Genomic DNA, 26597 nt, shown 5'->3' with positions numbered 1-26597 from the left:
ACAAATAAGAAACAGAAATACCTTACATAAGTATTCAGACCCTTTGCTATGAGACTCGAAATGATGGTCACTCTGACAGAGCTCCAGAGTTCCTCTGTGGAGATGGGAGAACCTTCCAGAAGTACAAACATCTCTGTAGCATTCCACCAATCAGGCCTTTATGGTAGAGTGGCTAGACGGAAGCCACTCCTCAGTGAAAGGCACACGACAGCCCACTTGGAGTTTGCCAAAAGGAACCTAAAGGACTCAGACCATGAGAAACAAGATTCTCTGGTCTGATGAAACCAAGATTGAACTCTTTGGCCTGAATGCCAAGCGTCATGTCTGGATGAAACCTGGCACCATCCCTACAGTAAAGCATGGTGGTGGCAGCATCATGCTGTGGGGGATGTTTTTCAGCAGCAGGGACTGGGAGACTAGGCAAAGAATAACGGAGCAAAGCACAGAGAGATCCCTGATGAAAATCTGCTCCAGAGCACTCAGGACCTCAGACTTTCAGTAAGTATTTATTTTCTGAAATTTGCTAAGATTAAAAAAACACATTTTTTGCTTTGTCATTATGGGGTATTGTGTGTAGATTGATGACGATTCTTATTTTTTAAATCCATTTTACAATAAGGCTGTAATGTAACAAAATGTGGAAAAAGTCAAGGGGTCTGAATACTTTCCAAATGCACTGCAGAGGAAACATTGATTGTGTGTATGTGTCTGTCTGTGAGACAGTAGGCTAGCCTAATTCTTGAAACGTGTTCTGTCCAATATGGATGTGAAGATTTTCTTGATTGCTCAGAGAGAGAGACAGGGTCATGGTCATGTGAATCATGTAGGCCACTTTACCACTTATAGCCTGGATGTTCCAGGAAGTCAATGGACATTGATAGATACTGGGTCATGCTGTGCAAGTATATATCAACCATGGCATTGTGAAAGACAGACTGCACTAGATTGTTTTTTATAAGGATCGTTACCAGAAGGTTTTGTTTTTGGACAGTCTCAGTTTTACTTTTTATGACTACTTTAACCTTTTTGACTTATCAAGTAATGACATGCAGTATATTAACAACACTTGTGACAGTGAAACACACAGGCAGCAAATGTAATACAATAATACAATATAAAAATAGCAAACCCTAAAATAACCAGAATTTTTTTAATTATCTATTTCAGAGTACATTACAGAAAGTAAGAAATACACGACAAGACACTCACTTACCGTCAAAAGGACTCAACACAGCCAAATCACACTGAAAAAAAAAAAAAAACGGCAGTCACAAAACAAGAGAGATTATGATCCATTGATAAAATACGATTTTCTCTGAAACCAGGATGGGAAACCACCTGAATTGTAGCGCATCTCACTGTGTGGGTGACATGTGACTAGACTGAAACATGCGGAGTTCGACCTAGGCCTAGATCTGGAGGATGATGTACGCTGTAAACGCCCCCGACCTCATCTACATTCTCTGTCTGTCCCCACACACTAAAGCCACAACAAAGTATTTCACATCATCGTTTGCTATAGCTCTGGGTTCTCTATCATGAGTCATGGTCATTACGGTAACCCTGACATTCCACTGTTTTACTGGATCTTATCATCTGCCGTATGTAATAGAGTTAATGAGTTTGGTTTAAAGATGCACAATGCAGAAATCGCTCTGCCGTTTCCTGATTTGCTAAAATTCTAATAGATCACCTAATTTCAGTTTATGTGAGAAACAAGCAAGTATAGTGTAGAGAATCCTTGTACTTTCTAAACCGATGTGAAATATATTTTCCATAAACAAAAATCTTGTATTTTCAGCTGTTTGAAGCTGCTGTATAAAACAGAAAGTAAAAGACGCACAAATTAAACTTAATTAAACAGCGAGCATAGAAATTCTGCACATAGAACAAATCTAACGCTTCTTAGACTTGCTTTGAATGAGAATGACAGATACAGTATATAACACACATTTCTATGTGAATTTGGTCGTGTTGGATGGATTACATTTATTTTTTTGTCGCCCATCTACACACAATATACCATAATAAAAAAGTGAAAACATATTTTGGGGAATTTATGCTCATTTATTAAAAATTAAACACATCAATATCTCATTAACATACACTATATGACCAAAAGTATGTGGACACCTGCTGGTCTCATTCCAAAATCATGGACATTAATATGGAGTTGATCCCCCATTTGCTGCTATAACATCCTCCACTCTTGTTGGAACATTGCTGCGGGGACTTGCTTCCATTCAGCCACGAGCATTAGTGAGGTCGGACACTGATGTTGGGCGATTAGGCCTGGCTCACAGTCGGCATTCCAATTCATCCCAAAGGTGTTCGAAGAGTTTAGGTCATGGCTTTGTCCAGGCCAGTCAAGTTCTTCCACACTGATCTCGACAAACCATTTCTGTATGGACCTCGCTTTGTGCACGGCGGCATTGTCATGCTGAAACAGGAAATGGCCTTCCCCAAACTGTTGCCACACAGAATCGTCTAGAATGTCATCGTATGCTGTAGTGTTAAGATTGCCCTTCACTGGAACTAAGGATCCTAGGCCGAACCATAAAATACAGCCCCAGACCATTATTCCTTCTCCACCAAACTTTACAGTTGGCACTAGGCATTTGGGCAGGTAGCGTTCTCCTGGCATCCACCAAACCCAGATTTGTCCATTGGACTGTCAGATGGTGAAGCGTGATTCATCACTCCAGAGATCGCGTTTCCACTACTCCAGGGTCCATTGGCGGCGAGCTTTACACCACTCCAGCCGACGCTTGGCATTACGCATGGTGATTTTAGGCTTGTGTGCGGCTGCTCGGCCATGGAAACATATTTCATGAAGCTCCTGACAAACAGTGCTTTTGCTGACGTTGCTTCCAGAGGCAGTTTGGAAATAGGTAGTGAGTGTTGTAACTGAGGACAGATTATATTTATGCACTTCAGTACTCGGCGGTCCCGTTTTGTGAGCTTGTGTGGCCTACCACTTCGTGTCTGAGCCATTGTTCCTCCTAGACGTTTCCACTTCACAATAAAAGCACTTACAGTAGGGCTGAAATTTGACAAACTGACTTGTTGGAAAGGTGGCATCCTATGACGGTGCCACGTTGAAAGTCACTGAGCTCTTCAGTAAGAACATTCTACTGCCAATATCTGTTTATGGAGATTGCATGGCTGTGTGCTCGATTTTATACACATGTCAGCAAAGGGTGTGGCTGAAATAGTCAAATCCACAAATTTGAAGAGGTGTTCACGTACTTTTGTATATACAGTGCATTCAGAAAGTATTCAGACACTTTGACTTTTTCCACATTTTGTTACATTACAGCCTTATTCTAAAAATGTATTAAATAGTTTTTTTCCCTCATCAATCTACACAAAATACGCCATAACAAAGCAAAAACAGGTGTTTAGAAATGTTTGCAAACTTATTCAAATAAGTTTTCAGACCCTTTACTCAGTACTTTGTTGAAGCACCTTTGGCAGCGATTACTACCTTAAGTCTTCTTGGGTATGACGCTACAAGCTTGGCACACCTGTATTTGGGGAGTTTCTCCCATTCCTCTTTGCAGATCCTCTCAAGCTCTGTCAGGTTGGATGGGGAGCGTTGCTGCACAGCTATTTTCAGGCCTCTCCAGAGATGTTGGATCGGGTTCAAGTCCGGTCTCTGGCTGGCCCAATTAAGGACATTCAGAGACTTGTCCCAAAGCCAAGTGTGCGTTGTCTTGGCTGTGTGCTTAAGGCCGTTGTCATGTTGGAAGGTGAACCTTCACCCCAGTCTTACAGTGAGGGAAAAAGTATTTGATCCCCTGCTGATTTTGTACGTTTGCCCACTGACAAAGAAATGATCATTCTATCATTTTAATGGTAGGTTTATTTGAACAATGAGAGACAGAATGACAACAAAAGAATCCAGAAAAACGCATGTCAAAAATGTTATAAATTGATTTGCATTTTAATGAGGGAAATAAGTATTTGATCCCCAGCTGATCGGAGGGCCTGTTGTCCGGACCTCTGGCAGTCTCTATGGGGGTGTCACAGGATTCAATTCTAGGGCTGACTCTTTTCTTTGTATATATCAATGATGTTGCTCTTGCTGCTGGGGATTCTTTGATCCACCTCTACGCATACGACACCATTCTGTATACATCTGGCCATTCTTTGGACACTGTGTTAACAAACCTCCAAATGAGCTTCAATGCCATACAACACTCCTTCCGTGGCCTCCAACTGCTCTTAAATGCTAGTAAAACAAAATGCATGCTCTTCAACCGATCGCTGCCTGCACCCGCCCGCCCGACTAGCATCACTACTCTGGACGGTTCTGACTTAGAATATGTGGACAACTATAAATACCTTGGTGTCTGGTTAGACTGTAAAGTCTCCTTCCAGACTCACATTAAGCATCTCCAATCCAAAATTAAATCGGCTTCCTATTTTGCAACAAAGCATCCTTCACACATGCTGCCAAACATACCCTCGTAAAACTGACTATCCTACCGATCCTTGACTTCGGTGATGTCATTTACAAAATAGCCTCCAACACTCTACTCAGCAAATTGGATGCAGTCTATCACAGTGCCATCCGTTTTGTCACCAAAGCCCCATATACTACCTACCACTGCGACCTGTATGCTCTCGTTGGCTGGTCCTCGCTACATATTTGTCGCCAAACCCACTGGCTCCAGATCATCTATAAGTCTTTGCTAGGTAAAGCCCCACCTTATCTCAGCTCACTGGTCACCATAACAACACCCACCCGTAGCACGTGCTCCAGCAGGTATATTTCACTGGTCATCCCCAAAGCCAACACACAGTTAATCGTCTCATGTTGAGATTCAAAGTTCAAACCATTTTAAACGCGCAGCTGCAGCTTCACACTTTTCAGGTCTAACGTGTTAACTTCATAAACCCATCCTTTATACCTTTTGCTCGAAGGGAGCGGTTTCGGCAGGCTGGCACACTCCCTGACCTCACTACCAGAGGTGGGACCAAGTCATTGTTTTACAAGTCTATGACATAGAGGGTAAACAAAAAGTGAGTAAGATTACCGTCCTTAATTTGCAGAGCGCAGACCTCTTTAGATAAGAAAACATTACATATCCCAGGAAGCATTGGAAAGATCGGGAGCTTTGGCACTGGTGATGGGCGTTCCGGCTCCCAAACTGCTCTTTCAAAAAAATATGTTTTGTATTTTTTCAAGTCAAACAGTTTGCGATAGTTCGTCTATGATTGGTGTTAAAGTAATTCTAATAAAATGATTAAAGGAAATCATACTCTACCTTAACCACAATGCATTTAAAAATGCATTGGTTTGTTATGAAGAAGAATGCTATTAAACATTTGCACTTAAAGTTTAACTTTTTAATGTATATAAGCAAAGTCCATATAAAACTGACCATTCAAAACGAATACAATCTGAACAGCATAATAGAATATTGCACCATATCAAAGAAAAATAAATAACAATTTGCAAAACTGCAACATCCCACAAATTGAAATAAATGTAAAAAAGAAGGATGCTATTACACATGTGCATTTAAAGTATATACTTTTCAATGTATATACACAAAGTGCATATAAATGTAACAATTAAAAACAAATACAATCTGAACAACATAATAGAATATTGCACCATATCAAAGAAAAATAAATAGCAATGTGCAAAACTGCAGCATCAGGTTGGGGCGAGGAAAGGGACGGAAGCTATACTGTTTCACTGGTGCTTCTGCTCCATCTGATCCCTCTTCTTCCTGTTGCCCTGGTACCTGAGCCAGCTGACTGCTGGGGCTGTCCCTCCCTGTTGCTGAGATTCTTTGAAGAGCCTCATCAATCGCTCTGGCATCACCTGGTGTCAAGTGCAGCGGTTTCTGATTGCACGTGATTATATTCCATTCTGTGGAACTTTCTGTCCATTGATGAACATAGGGTGTCCATCAACTCTGTCACATGTCCTGTGGTTACATTTGCTTCTCTCTGGCGGCTGGCTGTGATTTGCTGCAGACCCTTACACAGGAGTAGCATTTTTGAGGCTGTCACATAGCTGAAAAGAGAGAACAGTAACTTATTAGTTCATGTTTTGTCTACTGATACTACATTCTCATCTACTGCTCATATACATATATAATACTGGATTAAATAATGATGTAGTAATAACTGCTTACTGTACCTCTCTCCACTGATCTCCACAGTGACCTGCTCAAAGGGTTCCAGGACTCTGCACACCTCCTCCACCACCTCCCGTTCCTCTTGGGTCAGAGCATCAACAGATGCATTGACAATGGCCAGGGTAGAGATGATGGCATCCTTTGACTCAAGAAACCACTTCAACATATAACATGTTGAATTCTACCTTGTAGTGCAGTCTTGTTTAGGCCTCAGCTCAGGCATCCCCATCTGGCGTTGTGTAGATTTTAGTTTTTCAGCACCTACTGTGCTCCTGTGGATGTATTCCACAGATGCTTTCACTTTGTCCACAGTGGGCTTCATCACCTTCAGAGCATCTCTTACAATCAGGTTGATTGTGTGGGCAAGACATGGATGATGGGTCCATTTTAAAATGTTCATGGCTTTGGTTATGTTAGCTGCATTGTCACTAACACAACAGACCACTTGTCCATCTACTTGCCATTCTCTGGCCACTCTCAACAGTTCCTCTGCCAAGTTCTCTGAGGTGTCTGTCGCTGAACTCAAAGCAGTCCAGAAGATAGCTAGACATCAACAAATCTTCAATGAAGTGACATGTAACCAACAGGTAAGAAGTGGTTACCCTTGATGTCCAGCAGTCAGTGGTAAGGCAAACTGCAGTAGCTTTTTGGACTCTTTCCCGCCTTGAAGCCTGCTTGCTCTTGTACAGTTGCGGAATAAGTGATTTTGAAAGGATTTTCCTGCTTGGAATTGTGTACATTGGATTTAGACTATTGCTATAATTTCTAAAACCTCTGTCCTCCACAATTGAAAATGGCTGGAAATCGTTGACAATCATTTTAGCCAATGCAATATCAATTTTGGCCTTGTTTTGCTACAGACATAGACTTTGACATAAACTGGTCCATAGAAGACTGCGTAGCTGTGGGTCGCGGAGTAGGCCTACTTGACTGAGTGGATACATCTCCACGTGTGGAGGTGCTGGCTCCACCACTATCACTAGCAGGCCCGCTAGTTTCTCGAAGCTCCGCTACAGCTAGCTTCACAGTTGGGTGCACAGATCACATATGCCGGTGTAGGTTGTGCGTAGAACCAGCTTTATATGAGATTTTGTTTTCTACACTGTGCTCTAACATTGTCTACATTATAAAAATGCATCCAAATGCTACTGTGCTTCCGACTCATTTTCCAGCTGTCGTTTTCACAGCAGTCCTTCCTCTTTCTCCTCAGCTGCTAAGTGTGAGACTGTGAGTGAGTTGTCTCGGCCCTCCCTCACGCATCTTTGGTTCATTGGTTGACACTGCGTGTCTGATTGACAGGAACAACAGGTGAGGCTGTTAGTCTGAGCAGACAGTCAGAACGAATGTGTGTGCGCATGAGCATTTAGGCCTATATTATTTCATTTATTTTTTTGATCTTTGAGTTAGTTAATTCTATTCAATTAAATCTTTTGATTATTCATATCTTAATTTTTTTATATTTTTATAAATAGATTCGGCTCTTCTGATATGCGAGCCGGCTCCCAACGTTCACCTACAAGTGCCGGCTCTGAGAGCAGACTCGTTCGTGAACGACCCATCACTATTTGGCACCACCACGCTGCTGCAGACTGTGTGAGGTCCTCGCTCGCAATTTGGGGAGCATTTGGGAAAGCCTTTGGAGAACTACACTGCTCAAAAAAATAAAGGGAACACTTAAACAACATAATGTAACTCCAAGTCAATCACACTTCTGTGAAATCAAACTGTCCACTTAGGAAGCAACACTGATTGACAATAAATTTCACATGCTGTTCTGCAAATGGAATAGACAACAGGTGGAAATTATAGGCAATTAGCAAGACACCTCCAATAAAGGAGTGGTTCTGCAGGGGGGGACCACAGACCACTTCTCAGTTCCTATGCTTCATGGCTGATGTTTTGGTCACTTTTGAATGCTGGCGGTGCTTTCACTCTAGTGGTAGCATGAGACGGAGTCTACAACCCAGTGGCTCAGGTAGTGCAGCTCATCCAGGATGGCACATCAATGCGAGCTGTGGCAAGAAGGTTTGCTGTGTCTGTCAGCGTAGTGTCCAGAGCATGGAGGCGCTACCAGGAGACAGGCCAGTACATCAGGAGACGTGGAGGAGGCCGTAGGAGGGCAACAACCCAGCAGCAGGACCGCTACCTCCGCCTTTGTGCAAGGAGGAGCAGGAGAAGCACTGCCAGAGCCCTGCAAAATGACCTAGCCTGACTGCCATTAGGTACCGAGATGAGATCCTCAGACCCCTTGTGAGACCATATGCTGGTGCGGTTGGCCCTGGGTTCCTCCTAATGCAAGACAATGCTAGACCTCATGTGGCTGGGGTGTGTCAGCAGTTCCTGCAAGAAGAAGGCATTGATGCTATGGACTGGCCCGCCCGTTCCCCAGACCTGAATCCAATTGAGCACATCTGGGACATCATGTCTCGCTCCATCCACCAATGCCACGTTGCACCACAGACTGTCCAGGAGTTGGCGGATGCTTTAGTCCAGGTCTGGGAGGAGATCCCTCAGGAGAACATCCGCCACCTCATCAGGAGCATGTCCAGGCGTTGTAGGGAGGTCATACAGGCACGTGGAGGCCACACACACTACTGAGCCTCATTTTGACTTGTTTTAAGGACATTACATCAAAGTTGGATCAGCCTGTAGTGTGGTTTTCCACTTTAATTTTGAGTGTGACTCCAAATCCAGACCTCCATGGGTTGATAAATTGGATTTCCATTGATTATTTTTGTGTGATTTTGTTGTCAGCACATTCAACTATGTAAAGAAAAAAGTATTTAATAAGATTATTTCTTTCATTCAGATCTAGGATGTGTTGTTTAAGTGTTCCCTTTATTTTTTTGAGCAGTATACTTCTCGAAACAAGAGTACAGCAATATATTACGTAATTTTCCTTCCATTCGTTGGTTTTACAGACGTCTTTGATTTCAATGGGTAATGGGCTCAATAAGGTATGTTATTTGTTGATATATCGTGCATGTGCATGCGCTCCCAGCAAAGTTTACGCCCGGTCTTCGAATACGCTAGTTCTGTAGACCGCAGGTTTCAATTAATTATATGATGTCAATCAAGAACGCGTTGTCAACTGTGTTTAATGCGTGAGTTCTATTGCTGCTGTAAAAACACATTACACCTAATGTATTATATTGAATCAGGTACACAATTGCATAATATCATTTCCACTTTATGCCAGACGATTGTCAGTTTGCTGCTCTATGTACTGTACACTGTACACTTTAATTAATCTAGGTGTCTATCAAAGCAGCTTTCACACACACCCGGTCTGTAGGCGTGGTGCTTTTACATTCCAACTCCTTGGCTACACAGTGGACAAATTCCATCGAAAACAAACCACATGGTTTGGTGATATTACTTGTTCTGGGTGTAATGCATTGCTATGTGTTATCACATACTGTAGGCTACATGTCATGAATATGGCTTGGTACTTGTTGTACACAACAGGTGTCATCATTTCTGCAGCCCTCATCAGTGTTATTCCAGCTGCGGGATGAGGGATAAAGACTTTTACCACGTACACACACACACACACACACACACACACACACACACACACACACACACACACACACACACACACACACACACACACACACACACACACACACACACACACACACACACACACACAGATCCCCATTAACATTTGTTATTATCACCATTATTTTGTGTGGAGTCAGAGTGACACGTATCAGTTGTCTGAGCTCACTCTCCTCTGGTCTTTGGTGTCAAACTAAATATACCGTCCCTGCACCTCCATGTTGTCTTTCCTTGAGTACACAGTCTATATATTTGAGTTTCGTCTTTGCTGTCAATAATGGTAGAATACACCAGGGGGCGTGTATTTTGAGTAGTAATATGGTTACCGTAATTTCCGGACTATTAAGCGCACCTGAATATAAGCCGCACCCACTGAATTTTTTTTATTTTTTTATTTTGAACATAAATAAGCCGCACATGTCTATAAGCCGCAGGTGCCTACCGGTACATTGAAACAAATGAACTTTACACAGGCTTTAACGAAACACGGCTTGTAACAAAAATAAATAGGCTTTAACGAAACACGGCTTGTAACAAAAATAAATAGGCTTTAACGAAACACGGCTTGTAACAAAAATAAATAGGCTTTAACGAAACACGGCTTGTAACAAAAAATAAAACATTTGCAGTAAGCTTTAGTTGTCTTTTTGCACTGAGTCAATTTCTCACGCTGCTGTTTCCAACGTCTTATCATCAACTCATTAAGACCAAGCTCCCGTGCAGCAGCTCTATTTCCTTTTCCAACAGCCAGATCAATCGCCTTCAACTTGAAAGCTGCATCATATGCATTTCTCTGTGTCTTTGCCATGATGAGGGTGACAAAATGACTACCGTAATCAGAATGATGGGAAGTTTGAGAGCGCTCGATTTAATCTAAACAGTAAACTAAAAAGTTGTTTGACCTTAACCCGTTCAGCAATTTCATTGGTCTAATGAAAGCTTCATGCCACCAAAAAACTGAGCAGAATGTGTTTTTTTGGAGAAAAAAATTGAAAGCGGGAAAATCCATCTATTAGCCGCATCATTGTTTAAGCCGCGAGGTTCAAAGCCTGGGAAAAAAAGTTGCGGCTTATAGTCCGGAATTTACGGTACTTAGCCTAGCTATTTGGGCAATGAATGAAATGCTTGTTGTAATTATGTTAGGTTTATGTACACCAGTGAATGAATGTAAACAACAGGTCACACATTAATATTCTATGCTTACCTTCCCATAGGTCATGCCCGATTTGTACTTGGGAAGCTTCAAAGGTATGTGTTTCTTCCCCCACTCTACTGGTCAAAGGCTTGAACTAAGGATAAGACAAACGAAGGCACCCAGTCACTGTTTTCCCTTCCAGTACATTTCAGTGGCACGTTAATTTTGAGAACATTCTATGAATATTTGTAGATTGTCATTGGGTACTTTTTTCTCACAGATGCGAGGGACAGGGAACAGTTAGCGAGGAACAACATCACACACATCCTCTCCATCCGTGATAGTGCAGCCCCTATCCTGCCGGTAAGAAAACAATTCCCAGGGGACCATTTACTAGAACAAAGCTAAATACCACCTCAGAAATGTTTTACGCATGAGGCTATTATATGAATGTATGTACACATGATGTAATGATACCCGACGCATGCATTTACACACATTCATTAATGTTCATCCCATATCATGCACACTTAAAATCCAGTTTCAACATCCAATTTAGATGGATGTTAAACATATAAATCATGTTTATCATCGAAATATGCACACACAGTTTGTTTAAGGAAATAAATTGCACGTATGACAGTCATGGGAAGAGTATGGTGCGTGTTTGCCCCTGGACCTGTCTGTCAGGTAATTCCGGACTGCAGTATGAGAGTATGGCTTAGCGTGTAGCATTAGACTATGCCCCATCCCAAACCAACCAGGTTCCCATGACTTCAATAGAAATAATCTGTTGGAGCCTGTATGAGCTCTGTGGGAGACTATAGGCGGGGGATTAGGCGGAGAGGAGTTTAATTTGAGTTTCTGACCCAGTGCTCTGGCTCGAGCTTGTGTGGAACTTGGTGTTCTCGCATTCTACTACTCCCTCTAGCAACTAGCAAGGTCTGTCCCCTTCCACCACTTCCTCACTACAGCTGCAGTCACGCCCTCACAAACCCAGCCTATAGGAAAAGCCCTTGTGTGTAAACTTACATAATGGTTCTTGCTGTTTGCAGAAACACTTGTAAAGACTGAGGATTCAGCATGGATGTAACAGTGTGTAGTGAGTGGTGTTTCCAACGATCCTGTTGGTATACCTTGCCTTTTAGATTGTGATTGGGTTAAACCATTTTAACAGTTGGCTGTTGTCCTACTTTGCCTATTAGATTGTGATTGTGTTAGACCGTTTAATAGTTGGCTGTTGTCCTGCAGGGGATGACCTATCTGTGCATCTCAGCAGCAGACCTGCCCACACAAAACCTGTAAGTACCCCAACACACAGCACCACACAGTACACAAGGCTATCAGGTACAGAACAGAACAGCACAGGACTTAAGCGAGGTAGACCATTCATATCCATTCTATCCGGCAGATACACTCTGTGTGGGCGTCTCTAGTTCATGTTCTATTGGTATGAAAATGATGTGAATCAAAGCACTGAATAAATGACTAGATGACAAGGTGATTCAGCTTCTTATTTCTTATTGAGAAATCATGGAGGGATTTTTACACACTAAGATTAAGACACAAATATATGCAGAGATGTACTGAGCACCCATAACAACATATATTATACATACATAGATAGGTGGATAGATAATGCTGAAACACACACGCACACACGCACAGATACACGCACACACGCACAGACACAGACACACACACACACACACATTTACTCTGGTTAAGTGTGTAGAATGCTGGAGGTCTGGTCCTCTGATATGCAGGAAGGAACAGGAAGTCTATGGTTCTGTACTGCAGCGTTGCCTCGTCCATCTGCACGGTAACCCCTGTTACCCCCACGCCTCGACGCTCCAGCGCGGTGTGAAACCTGCAGGCGAAATATGAAACTGGCACTGACTAACCAGAGATGGAGACAGACAACACTTTCTCATCCTGGTCTTGTCAGGAGGATAGATGGATGGCCCTAGAGCTTAGTAGAACACACCCATCCTCACCACTATGGCCCTCTCATCACGCATACCCTTCACCGCTCGCACACCTTTAACCACTCATCACCCCAGTGTTTATGACTAGGGAGGGGGGCCCGTTTTTTGGCGACTTAAGTGTTACTTGTCCTATGTGCTTTCTCTTCCACAACTGATACAATTGTGTTACCATTATGGGAATGGCAACTGGTTTGTAACTTTTTTATGACCTGCTTGTGACCTTACATAACCTGTATTTGTGTCATTCTCAGGAGAATGCACTTTTAAACAGAGCATCACGTTCATTCACGAGTCACGTCTCAAAGGAGAGGGTTGTCTGGTCCACTGGCGAGAAACTTTATGAAATACAAAACAACTTTATTTGTCCAACTGCTACTGTATCTCTGGGTTTAACTGAGTGCTCACAAGTGAACCCATGTGTGACTATGGCAAGCAGAAGACAGAGAGATAACGCAGAATGCTATTCTTGAACTTCCCCAAACAACAATCTTGATTTGAATGTGTTGTGTTTGTTAACCTATCTGAGGTATATCTGGTGAGGTTGAGGGTCTTCTGAGAAATACAGAGGAAGACCTTCCTTGATATTCAATCTCTAATGTTGCCCCCACAGCACACCCTGTTTCTTTGACTTCCAATTCAATGTATTGTCTTTTAATATGACCTTCTGCTGATGTCCTTTCTCTCTATCATGGTCATACCCACTCCTATCCATCTCTCCTTAACCGTCCATGCCTCTCTCCATGGAGTCTGGCGGGTGTGTCTCGGAGTGTCACCCTGGTGGTGGCCTACATCATGACGGTGACAGGGCTGGGCTGGCAGGAGGCTTTGGCTGCTGTGAGGGTGGCTCGGCCCTGTGCCGGGCCCAACTTGGGCTTCCAGCGCCAGCTCCAGGAGTTTGAGACCAATCACGCTGACCAGGTCAATACAGAGGGGGATAGAGGAAGGATAGATGGCAAAATGTAATTCTTGGAGGAAAATGGAAGTTCAATAAAAAGTTACTTATCATTAAAAATGAATGTGTTAAAGGTCCAATGCAGCCGTTTTTATCTCAATATCAAATCATTTCCTGTGTAACAAGTCGTTTCCATGTAACAGTTAAGTACCTTACTGTAATTGTTTTCAATTAAAATGGTCAAAAAGGAACAAGAAAAGCTTCCCTGCAATTGTACACATTTTGCTATCACATGGAGTCCAGGTGCCTGTTTGGTAATCTGGCCATGTTTCGAACACTCTTTCTTATTTGTCTATTAACTAATTTACTGCCTGGTGATGTCATCAAAACTTCATCCCACCAAAATAGGCAGAAATTTCAGGCGGTCTTTTCAAATCAAATCAAATCAAATCAAATGTATTTATATAGCCCTTCTACATCAGCTGAAATCTCAAAGTGCTGTACAGAAACCCAGCCTAAAACCCCAAACAGCAAGCAATGCATGTGAAAGAAGCACGGTGGCTAGGAAAAACTCCCTAGGAAAAACTCCCTAGAAAGGCCAAAAACCTAGGAAGAAACCTAGAGAGGAACCAGGCTATGAGGGGTGGCCAGTCCTCTTCTGGCTGTGCCGGGTGGATATTATAACAGAACATGGTCAAGATGTTAAAATGTTCATAAATGACCAGCATGGTCAAATAATAATAATCATAGTAGTTGTCGAGGGTGCAACAAGCACGTCCGGTGAACAGGTCAGGGTTCCGTAGCCGCAGGCAGAACAGTTGAAACTGGAGCAGCAGCATGGCCAGGTGGACTGGGGACAGCAAGGAGTCATCATGCCAGGTAGTCCTGAGGCATGGTCCTAGGGCCCAGGTCCTCCGAGAGAAAGAAAGAAAGAGAGAAAGAAAGAGAGAATTAGAGAGAGCATATTTAAATTCACAAGACAAGAGAATACTCCAGATGTAACAGACTGACCCTGGCCCCCCGACACATAAACTACTGCAGCATAAATACTGGAGGCTGAGACAGGAGGGATCAGAAGACACTGTGGCCCCATCCGATGATACCCCCGGACAGGGCCAAACAGGCAGGATATAACCCCACCCACTTTGCCAAAGCACAGCCCCCACACCACTAGAGGGATGTCTACAACCACCAACTTACCGTCCGAAGACAAGGCCGAGTATAGCCCACAAAGATCTCCGCCATGGCACAACCCAGGGGGGGCGCCAACCCAGACAGGAAGACCACATCAGTGACTCAACCCACTCAAGTGACGCACCCCTCCCATGGACGGCATGGAAGAACACCAGTAAGTCAGTGACTCAGCCCCTGTAATAGGGTTAGAGGCAGAGAATCCCAGTGGAAAGAGGAAACAGCGCTTACACTAAAAGGGCATTATCATCATTTTCACAATTTCACAGTATTATTCCAGCCTCATAACGTGCAATAAAAAACACAGGAACATCCCATTTTTGACTGCACTGGGCCTTTAAGCATTAAAGCTTTCAGAACGAGGAGTCAGGCTATGCTGTAGTTACTTTAGAAAGAGAATACACCTGCCTCAATAGACAAGAATATTGACATACTGTATTTTGTTGTATGTCTCTGCAGTTCGGGGAGTGGCTTTGGCAATTATACAAAGAGAGGCCCTTCAACGACGAGGATGACATCCGCATCCTGTTGGCCAAGAGTTTCAAACCCAATGGGGTGGAGGTGAATGTTGAGCCGTCCACCCCTCCAGGATTGCAGGGTACCTGAGATCCCTTATCCAGGTCTGAAGGCTTGCACTGTGGGATGATACCACTCTGGCCCCTAGAGGGTGGGTGGGTGGGGTTCTTTCTCTGTCAGTACGCTGTTAGACCAGTCGCTCTGTTGTTGTCCCTCTACTGGAGAAGACTGGGGGAGGATGGGCCGATGGATGCACCATTTAGAGAATGTTTATTGATGTTTCATTATGGCTAATACCACTGGCTTTATTACCCCTAATTTATGTACAGTATTTAGTTATATATGGCACGCTCAGCATTAATAAAAGGATTCAAGATGAAATTATGACTGAGATGAAATGGTTATTAACAACCGGTAGGTCTGCTATGCTGTCAGATACAGTGTGATGACAGACAGACATGCTCTGCTCTGTTTATATCTGGTTCTGGGTATATTTCCTGTTCGTGTGTTATGCAAAGGAAGCCTTGCATGACAGCAGTAAAAACAACCTTTTCAGCACCCTCTGTCAGCATTGGAGGTATACAGAGAGCTGGACATGCGTGCCACTGGCTCTGAAAAGTGATGCATTTGAATTTATCTGTTGCCTACTTACCCACGCACCTACCTATAATGTAGCCCTTCTCCAATAGATATAGCATGCAGCCTATGAATTAGACCCAGTTGATATTTAAGGTTATGTGCATTACACAACCACTGGAGGGCAGCAGTATAACCACAGTAAAACAAAATGGTGGCTATATTGTATTTGTGAATGAAATGAAAACACACTCCACTAAAATATCTCCTATTTTCATCAATGTAATAGGCTACTGTAATTAACTTGCAGGAGGATTGACTACATTTTAATTGCCATATAACTACATTATGAAAACAACAGCACAAGAACAATTCTATTTTAGGACTTTATAATACAGTATTTAAAGCATAACCATATAATGGTAATGGAATCTATTGACATAATTCTGATTTTAGGGAGTTTCTTTTTTGATATTGACACAGGTAATTGTTCCATTCCATGGTGACGTTTGCTTCCTGTGTTTGCCACTCGAGAGGGATTCCCCATCCACCGACTGTAGGTTGTTCTCGATAAGCTTCAGAGAACTGCAGCTCCTCCCAGTCGCGGCACCGACACATCAAGATGTGACTAACTATATGAATAGGGCACCCGATGCTCTCACTTGAGAACAGTGTCAGTGAAATTGATTTCATCACTTGTCAGAGAAGCTCACATGGTTAGAGGTAAGGAGTTTATTCTCACTCACAGTAGGCTATATAGGAAACATAAGAGAGGGGAAAGTTCTGAAGTTGATGCAGTGATGTTGATTCACTTAAGACTATTATGTTATTTATTTTATTCATGTGATTATAACACTGTTTTTCTGATTTTACTTATGAGCCTACAAAATTTGAATTCCATTGTCTTTGAATTCAAATAACCCAAGACATCCAGAAGGGTTTCATTCTTAAATTAAGGCCTACCTATTTTCTATGTGATTTATTTTATGCAATTCAAACGTAAATAATAATAAATGTTTTAGTGCATATTTCATCAAAAAAAAGATATACTATCAAATAAGTTGTGATGTTATAGCTTCATTTCATGAAAGCATGGCCTTTTTATAAAAGTATGACTTCCCTGATCACATTAACCTTCATCACTCAGCACCAACTGACATGGTTTTGCATTGCATGATAACGACCTTATTGCAATGCACATTATCTTGATGCCCGTCCTTCTATTGCATGTGCTTTTTGACAGAGATGAACTTAGAGGGGGACAGCGGTCTGTCAGTGAGCTGCGGCAACGGGAAACTTAGACAGTGGCTGATCGATCAGATTAACAGCAGTAGCTATCCCGGACTGGTTTGGGAGAATGGCGAGAAAAGCATTTTCAGGATCCCGTGGAAACATGCGGGCAAACAGGACTACAATCGAGACGAGGATGCTGCACTCTTCAAGGTGCGTTTGGACCCACGCACTCACTTCACCATACTTCGTTACAGTTTTTTTCTTCTACTTTTTAGTTACTATATACAACTGGTGAATATTGAATATAGTGTGCAGGTACCCCATAAAGTATTGCTAACTCAATCATATTCAGTCACTCAATTCACTCTCCAGACCTAGTCTACTTGGGCAGGTGTAATTTACATTATTTTCTATAGACTACCTGTTGTTTTTTTTGTACAGTATAACAAGTGATCCTCTTTGTTCAAGGCAATGGATATTTGTTTAAGACAAAGACCAATACATGTTGATTTTGATGCAGGCCTAATAATGCCTTACTTATTGCCAGATACATTTAAATTGAATGCAGAGAGAAAGTGTAAATCAGTCAATTTATTATGCTGTTGATTATCGCAGGCTTGGGCATTGTTCAAAGGGAAACACAGGGAAGGAGTGGACAAACCAGACCCCCCCACATGGAAGACCAGACTGCGATGTGCTCTTAACAAAAGTAATGACTTTGACGAGCTGGTGGAGAGAAGCCAACTTGATATATCAGACCCTTACAAAGTCTACAGAATCATACCGGAGGGAGCTAAGAGAGGCAAGTTTTGTTCATCTAATTGCTGTATTTCCAAAGTCAAGTCCATGTCACGAGTGTAAACTGCTGTCAGAAATGTCTCCTGTACCATAATTAAATGATATAGGCTACCTGCAGGTGATGTCACAGATTTCATATGTCAAAGGTAATGAAAACACTGGCTAACTCTTAACACACCCGAGCAGACACACATACAGCCAGCAATGTTTCATTTTGCCTCCATCGTCTAATGAGGCAGGAAGCCGAGAGGAAGCCGATGCATCTACCAAAAAGGCCTCTGAGCTTTTTTTAGAGGGCTTCGGTTTACCAGTGCAGAATGCACAACATACACACTTAACCTTGCATAACGAAGGCTGAAGGCTAGACAGAAGACCCCTTTGTCACTCTCATTAAGCAGTCTCAGGTGTGACTCGTAGAGACCAAACTTGAATCAAAAGTTGTTATCGCAAGCTTGTATAGTTGTTGTATTCAACTATTTGAAAAGGGGCTGAATAGCATGTGAGCTCTATTGAAAAGGCTCTAATAATGTTGACTATAGTGAAATTTTTTATTGAGGATCACACACATTTCTGAGGGACCTCCACATCATTTTGCATTGTGCATTGTAGATTGGAATATAGAGAGATCTATGTGTGATGTCTAATGTTACATTTCTGTAATGTAGGGATCAAGATGTCAGAGACAACGTTACATATGAGCTCAGAGAGCAACTACCCCATGCACTCTCTGTACCCAACTCTACACAGCCAGGTAATGTCATTCGTTTACCCCTGCAACATGTAGCTTCAAAGGTCTTCACAGCTCTCTCTCTTCCTGCTGTGTGTGGATCAAAAACCCACCACTATCTGACTAACAGCTGTCTCCTCTCCCCCTGGCTTGTCCCAAGGTGTCTGGCGGCTACATAGTTCCCCAGGAGAGGAAGGAGTGGAAGGAGTACAGCCAGACACAAGACCACCAGCAGCAACCTCAGCCTCAGCACCACCAGCCACCCCACGTTGAGCTGCAGTACAGCCAGTGCCACTACCCACCGCCACTCAGCCGACTGTGGCACACCGGGCCACACACAGATAATGGTGAGACATGGCATAGCATGGCCATGGTCATGGGGTGGGCACTGATTATAGGAAAGAACAGGTAATGGAGAGCTAAGATTACACAGTATATTTATTTGTATTGATTTATTTGACCTTCATATAAACGCAACAAGGAAAAATTTCAGCGGTTTTACTGAGTTACAGTTCATATAAGTAAATCAGTCAATTGAAATAAATTCATTAAACCCTAATCTATGGATTTCACATGACCGGGAAAGCAGATATGAATCTGTTGGTCACAGATACCTTAAAAAAAGGTAGGGGTGTGGATCAGAAAACCTGTCAGTATCTGGTGTGACCGCCATTTGCCTCATGCAGCGCGACACATCTCCTTCGTATAGATTTGAGCAGGCTGTTGATTGTGGCCTGTGGAATGTTTTCTCACTCCTTTTCAATGGCGGTGCGAAGTAGCTCTATATTGGCGAGAAGAGAAATACGCTCTTGTACATGTCGATCCAGTCCAGAGCATCCCAAACATCCTCAATGGGTGACATGTCTGGTGTGTATGCAGGCCATGGAAGAACTGGGACATTTTCAGCTTCCAGGTAATGTGATCAGATCCATGCGACTTGGGGCCGTGCGTTATCATGCTGAAACATGAGGTGATGGCGGCAGATGAATGGCACAACAATGGCCTCAAGATCTCGACACGGTATCTCTGTGCATTAAAATTGCCATCGATAAAATGAAATTGTGTTTGTTGTCCATAGTTTATTCCTGCCCATATCATAACCCCACCGCCACCATAGGGCAGGTGAAGAATCCGGATGTGGAGATCCTGGGGTCTGTGGTTGTGAGGCTGGTTGGAAGTACTGCCAAATTCTCTAAAACATTAGATTTTCTGGCAAGAGCTCTGGTGGGCATTCCTGCAGTCAGCATGGCAATTGTACACTTCCTCAAAATTTCAAACATCTGTGGCATTATGTTGTGTGACAAAACTACACATATTAGAGTGGCCTTTCATCGTCCCCAGCTCAAGGTCCACCTGTATAATGATCATGCTGTTTAATCAGCTTCTTGATATGCTACACCTGTCAGGTGGATGGATTATCTTGGCAGAGGATAAATAATCACTAACAGGGATGTAAACAAATTTGTGCACAAACTTTGAGAGTAAATACATTTTTTGTACATACAGAACATTTCTGGGATCTTTTATTTCAGCACATGAAACATGGGACGAACACTTTAATGCTGCATTTATATATTTTTTTTCAGTGTACTGTGTACATATATTTATAAACTGGGTGTTTCAAGCCCTGAATGCTGATTGGCTGACCACGGGCATGACAAAACATTTCTTTTTAATGCTCTAATTACTTTGGAAACCAGTTTATAATAGCAATAATGCACCTTGGGGGTCTGTGTGACGTGGCCAATATTCCAAGGCTAAGGGTTGTATCCAGGCGCTCCGCATTGCATTGTGCATAAGAACAGCCCTTAGCCGTGGTATATTGGCCTTATACCACACCCCCTCTGGCCTTGCTGGATTGAATCCCCGAGGTGACAAGGTACAAATCTGACATTCTGCCCTTGAGCACTCCTGAGTCCTGAGCACTCTGGAGCAGGTTTTCATCAAGGATCTCTCTGTACTGTGCTCTGTTCATCTTTCCCTCGATCCTGACTAGTCTCCCAGTCCTTGCCTCTAAAAACATCCCCACAGAATGATGTTGCCACCACCATGCTTCACCGTAGGGATGGTAACAGGTTTCTTCCAGACGTGATGCTTGGCATTCAGGCCAAAGAGTTCAATCTTGGTCTCATCAGACCAGAGAATCTTGTTTCTCATGCATTCCAGGTGCATTCCAGGTGACTGACTACCTCATGAAGCTGGTTGAGAGAATGCCAAGAGTGTGCAAAGCTGTCATCAAGGCACAGGGTGGCTACTTTGAAGAATCTCAAATATAAAATATATTTGAATGTGTCTGTGTGTCCAAACTTTTGACTGGTAGTATATATATATATATATATATATATATATATATATATATATATATATATATATAAACAGTATACTATTGTATGACAAACACACATGTTGTAAAAAAAGCTTTAGGTTGACAGTGAAGGCTTTGGTGGCTGCCACTTCTACAAAATATTGAGGGCTTTATTTGACATGCTCTAGTCAGGTTCCTCCTGAGATAAAATCATGACAACAAGGTGTAGTGCTTTATCCGCGATTAAATGTACTCTGTAAACACTAATTAATTGGTTAATAACGATACTCCTTTCATCTTTTCCTCCCAGGTTATCAGTTCACTGGCTCCTTCTATTCATACTCCTCCTCAGAGTCCCACCCCACAGCATTTACAATGGACCACAACATGGCCACCCTTTCTGGTAAAGACATATTTATTCTATTACTACTACATTACTTAGTTACTACTGCTGCTGCTGCTGAAGCTAATGCTACTGCTACTCCACCGAAGAGGGCAATGACAGCTGGACACAAAGGGCAGGAGTAGTAAGATGTAGTGGAGTGTACTGAATTGTTATCTCTTGTTACCAACCACTAGAAACTAGAAGCTATTTATAGGACAATTACTTCCCTAATCTGGGTTTTAATAAGGTTAGTTGTTTGTTCTCATATTCAGTGTTTTCTATGAGTATATTGTTAATGTTTTAGATGGGTAACTGTAGAGACCACTACAGTTAAAGTAACCTGATTATGAAAGTCGTAAAGTTCAGTAGTTTGCTAACTTCCCTCATTCACTTCCTTTCTATATACACTGTGTATACATTCGTTTTCAGACAGCTGTCCATCTTGTTTTATTTGGAATCACTTGTTTATTCTCTAACAACCTCCCCCCTCTCTCCTCCAGACTTCCGACTGCATGTGTCCCTGTTCTACCGTGAGGCTTTGGTCAAGAAGGTAACCACCTCTGGTCCTGAAGGCTGCCAGATCACCTCTTCTTCCTCCTCGTCTTCCTCTCCGTCCTCCCCCTGCCCTGAGGACAAGCTGTACAGCGGTGCAGAAGTGGTGCTGTTCCCGTCCCCTTACCCCGAGTCACAGAGGAGGGGGGCGGAGAAGCTACCCAATGTCCTGGAGAGGGGCGTACTCCTGTGGATGGCGTCAGATGGGCTCTATGCCAAGCGGCTTTGCCAGAGCCGAGTGTACTGGGAGGGCCCGCTGGCCCCGTACACGGCCAAACCCAACAAACTGGAGAAAGAACAGACCTGCAAGCTGTTTGACACTCAGCAGTTCCTCACTGGTGAGAAACAGTATTTGATTGTGATGCTTATGATGACGCTGATTATGATGATGATAATGGGGGTGAGGATGATGATGAAGATGATCGGAGGAGGCGTACTGTAGAATGTAAATTCCCTCTCCATACTGTGGTATCAGTGGGTAGGAGACTTGTCACGTTCTTAGCAGCGGCCTATCCGTGGAGTCTCTCCATGAAACAGCCAAGGTTTTCAGGTGCACCACTCATTTTTCACTCCAAGGACTTCCTTGCAAATGACTGGAAAAATGTTTCACTGACTCCTCTTTCTGATTCTGTGAACCTTATTCTCTCAGCATAGCATGTCCCTTGCAGTGCTACTGTTTCACAATAACCAGCCCACTTCAGCTGAAGGTCCGTCCTTCATGAGCAAAATAGCTGTTTTCAGCTGTTAGAGGGCAAACTGGTGATTTGGGGTGAAATAAAGTGAGAAACTCATTGTACACTCCCTCCCTCCTTCCAGAGCTGCAGGGGTATGCACAACATGGCCGTCCCATGCCCAGGCATCAGGTGGTGCTGTGTTTTGGCGACGAGTACCCAGATCCCCAACGCCAGACCAAGATGATCACAGCACAGGTACAGTACACCACATACTTTCCCTGTTTTAATGCATTACAATAACAGTCCAAATTGAGAAAGGTTTAAACTAAATGATTTCTCTATAGCCTGCTTAGCCTTGTTAGTCATGATGTGAAAGGAAGGACTCTATCAACAGGTTCCAAATCGCTCCCTCCCCCTTGACCCCAACTCATCAATGTTTGTAGATCTGTAGGGTCCGGATTGATATAAACAGTGCAGTGCATATTGCTTACACATTACAGATTTGCAGAAACTAGAGGGAGGGGTAGGGAGAGATTTGGTAAATGTGAGCAATCTTTATTCATTGTCATTCATCATTCATAGTGTGACCTCTGTATGTGTTGCAGGTGGAGCCAATGTTTGCCAGGGACCTGTTGTACTTCACCCAGCAGAACAGCAGTCACTACCTTAGGGACTATGAGCTCCAGGGACACACAGAGAGCTCCCCTCCAGCTTCAGGAGACTACCAGAGGACCCTCCAACACATGCAGGAGTAACACATACAAACATGCCTCAGGAGCCATGGACATGCATGTAGATAGACCAATGAGCTTAACTTCACAACTACTGTAATGTATACAGTATACTCAGGTCTTGGACTAAAATGCCTGACTTTGATTTCAACGTAAGACTGGACTGTGCCTCCATCATCAGTGTCAACAGTTTGAGCCAAAGATGATCAAAAATGGAAGTATCTACCCTAGTTTGTACAGCCTTACAATTATGTTTGTAATCATCATTTATTTGTCTTTTTTTTAAACAATATGGAAAACTGAATAAGTCTTTTGATTTGTAAATCTTTACATTGCACTTCTGTTGTAGCTGTAGATAATTGAAGTGATTGGATTTAGGCTGACCCTAGCATTGGTTCCCACGTGATCCTTGATACATTATAGCTACAAAGTGTGTGGTGTGTGTAGGCTCATCACAAGAGATAGTGTGTTTTCCGGTGACATCTGTAGGAAACCCACAACACCCCCTGACCTGTGGTAGTGGTATGGGGGGCGGAGGTAGCCTGCCCCTGTCTCTCTCTCCCCATCTCTCTCTCTTTCTTTGTCTCCCGCTACATTTTCTCTCTTGCTAACACTTGTTTTCAACGAGAGAGGGATGCATGTGCTTGTGTATGTTTGTGTGTATGTGTGTGTGTGTGTGCGGGCGGGTGTGCATATGTGTGTCTGCATGTGACATTCTGACAGTGTATAGGATGCGGTTTGAGGGGACGAGGACCAATGTGAAGCAGAGGGTGACTGACAGAAGCAGGAAGCACCAGTCACAGGTGCACAGGAAGTGGAGTAGCCCTCAGGAGAATGGGAGAAGAGGCTTAATGTGACCCATTTCCAGAAGCTAGGCATATGTTGCACGTCACTACTTCACAGGAGAGGCATTTTAAGGAAAAAACTTTTTTTTTATATAAAAATCATTTTTTGGGCAGAAATGCTTTTTGGAGCATGTGAACTTTCATGTGCCTTTATAATAAACTTGTATGCCATCTGTAAATACGAATAAATTGGTTAAATTATGAGCCTAGTTGGTTAAGCCATGAAAAAAAGACAGGAACCTTCCGATAGCCATGATTGGCTGAGATATGCTGAGAGATGAGTTCAGATTGATCTGCCATGTAGCACGCTTCTGTCTATAACATGAGCTGCTCAGTATGTGTTGATAATCCATGCTACGGCGGCTTTTTTGAAAGAGATAACATTAGCCATGGAGAACTGCAAAAGGGTTGCTACTGTTCTCAACAACATTGTTGCCCTGAATTTAGCAGGCACTATAGACAAGATCTGTGGGAAAAAGTTGTGATGGACTACTTTCTGCACACAATCAGTGTGAACCGGAGTGACATGACACAACCGGCCAAATAAGCTGTAGCTAGCTACAAATAAAATGGAAAAGACACAGGACGTCTTAGTTAGTTAAAGTGGTTCCAGTCTGCAGTGAAGTGTTCATCCATGTATACGGATAAGTGTCTAGCTACATTTTTCAGGTATTTTACTTTTCAAATTTTGTCAGAAAGTCATTTTCATTGCAAGTTAAAGCTCATTGTTCGCTAGCTAGCAAATGTTAGCTTACTGGCTCGCTACCTGATGTTACGTGTATGATCTGTATAGTAATATTATTTTTGTCTCAGAAATCCATTTGCATTGCTAGTTATAGCCTAATGTTAACTAGTTAGCTTATGTTGAACCTAGTTGGTTAGCTTTAACTACCTGCAGATTCATACTACAGCCACAGACAGAACAATGAGACAGATATTTCACCGGATGTATAAATGTGAAGCATCCGGTTGGCGTTTCCACTCTCTACCAAATATGTGACCCGTTTCAGGAAACTAGGCATATGTCGCAGGTCACTACTTCACACGAGAGCCATTTGAACGTAATATTTTTCTATTTTTATCAAAATGCATTTTTTTGACAGAAATGGCTTCTGGAGCTTGTGAACTTTCATGTGCCTTAATAACAAACTTGTATGCCATCTGTAAATACGAATAAAATTGTTAAATTACAAGCCTAGTTGGTTTAGCCAGAGAAAAGCCAGCAACCTTCCCGCTAGCCATGATTGGCTGAGATAATGAGTGGGCTGGACATGCCGAGAGACGAGTTTGGATTGGTCTGCCGTGTAGAACGCTTCTGTCTATTTGAACTAGTCAGTATGTGTAGGTAATCCTGTCTAACGCAGCTTTAAAAAAAATATAGATATTGTAGTAGAACTGCATAAGTGTTGCTCTCCACTTTCTGGAGGACCGAGTTTGGAAATCAGTGGAATTCGAGTATGATAGCTAAGGAGATGGAGAAAACCCCTGTCTCCGGATTACATTTTCAAACTAAGGGCAGCCATGGCATCCATGAGAGAGGGAGATGCGTCCATCCATGTCTACGGGTAAGATAGTCTACCTAGCTACATTTTCATATATTACACTTTTCTGATTTTGCCAGAAAGTCATTTTCATTTCAAGTAAAAGTGCACTGTTAGCTAGCTAGCTAACATTAGCTGGCTGGCTAGCTAGCTAATGTTACATGAATGATCTGTGTAGTAATATTATTCGTATTTCAGAGCCATTTGTTTTGCTAGCTACAGCCTAATGTTAGCTAGCTAACATTGAACCTGGTTGGTTAGCTAACTGCAGATTCATGCAGGGTAGTATCCCATCATGGGTTGGGATTATGGTTCATTGTTGCGCTAGCTAGCTACATGTCTTAACAAAAGACTCCACTATGCAAATATCCATTTTAATAGAATGTTACTGAGACAACTATTGACAACAGTAGGCTAGACAATAGAATGAGTCAAAATTCACCCAAGGCTGAAAAACGGCTAAGGAACGTTGGCTGAGCTGGAACACTAGCGTGAGGCCATAGCAGATGAATTGAAACAAACCTTTGCAGATCCTCTTCTGACTGGTGATGCTTAGAATTCCACTTCCCCTAAATGGCACCAAAAATGTATCCCTTTTTATTTTACCACTACAATCTGTTCTTAGGGCAAAAATAAATAAATAAACTAAACATCCGCACATCGATGGTACAGTAGGTAAAAAATGAAAACTTCTGACTATTTCTGGTCTAGTGATCGATGACAACCAAGCTCACTGCCCAGACTTACATAATTTGTCACAGAATAAGTTGTACTTGTCGTTGAAAA

General features: G+C 42.7%; 1 protein-coding gene and 1 pseudogene across 1 annotated transcript; both read left to right on the top strand.

Moving 5' to 3' along the window:
• Positions 1-9094: 9094 nt before the first annotated feature.
• On the top strand, positions 9095-15578 carry LOC115169634 (dual specificity protein phosphatase 22-B-like; annotated as a pseudogene).
• Positions 15579-16629: 1051 nt separating this feature from the next.
• On the top strand, positions 16630-23732 carry LOC115169633 (interferon regulatory factor 4). The gene is made up of 9 exons (XM_029725449.1): positions 16630-16743; positions 17264-17463; positions 17869-18055; positions 18717-18802; positions 18939-19125; positions 21394-21486; positions 21969-22358; positions 22837-22949; positions 23300-23732. Exons 1-9 carry the CDS (start codon positions 16734-16736, stop codon positions 23447-23449), a joined length of 1416 nt encoding a protein of 471 aa, XP_029581309.1. The 5' UTR covers positions 16630-16733; the 3' UTR covers positions 23450-23732.
• Positions 23733-26597: the final 2865 nt, after the last annotated feature.

The sequence above is a fragment of the Salmo trutta genome, chromosome 31, assembly GCF_901001165.1.
Source record: "Salmo trutta chromosome 31, fSalTru1.1, whole genome shotgun sequence".
NCBI classification, from domain to species: Eukaryota; Metazoa; Chordata; class Actinopteri; order Salmoniformes; family Salmonidae; genus Salmo; species Salmo trutta.
The sequence above is the reverse complement of the archived record's forward strand: the minus strand, read 5'-3'. Positions and strand labels throughout refer to the sequence as shown.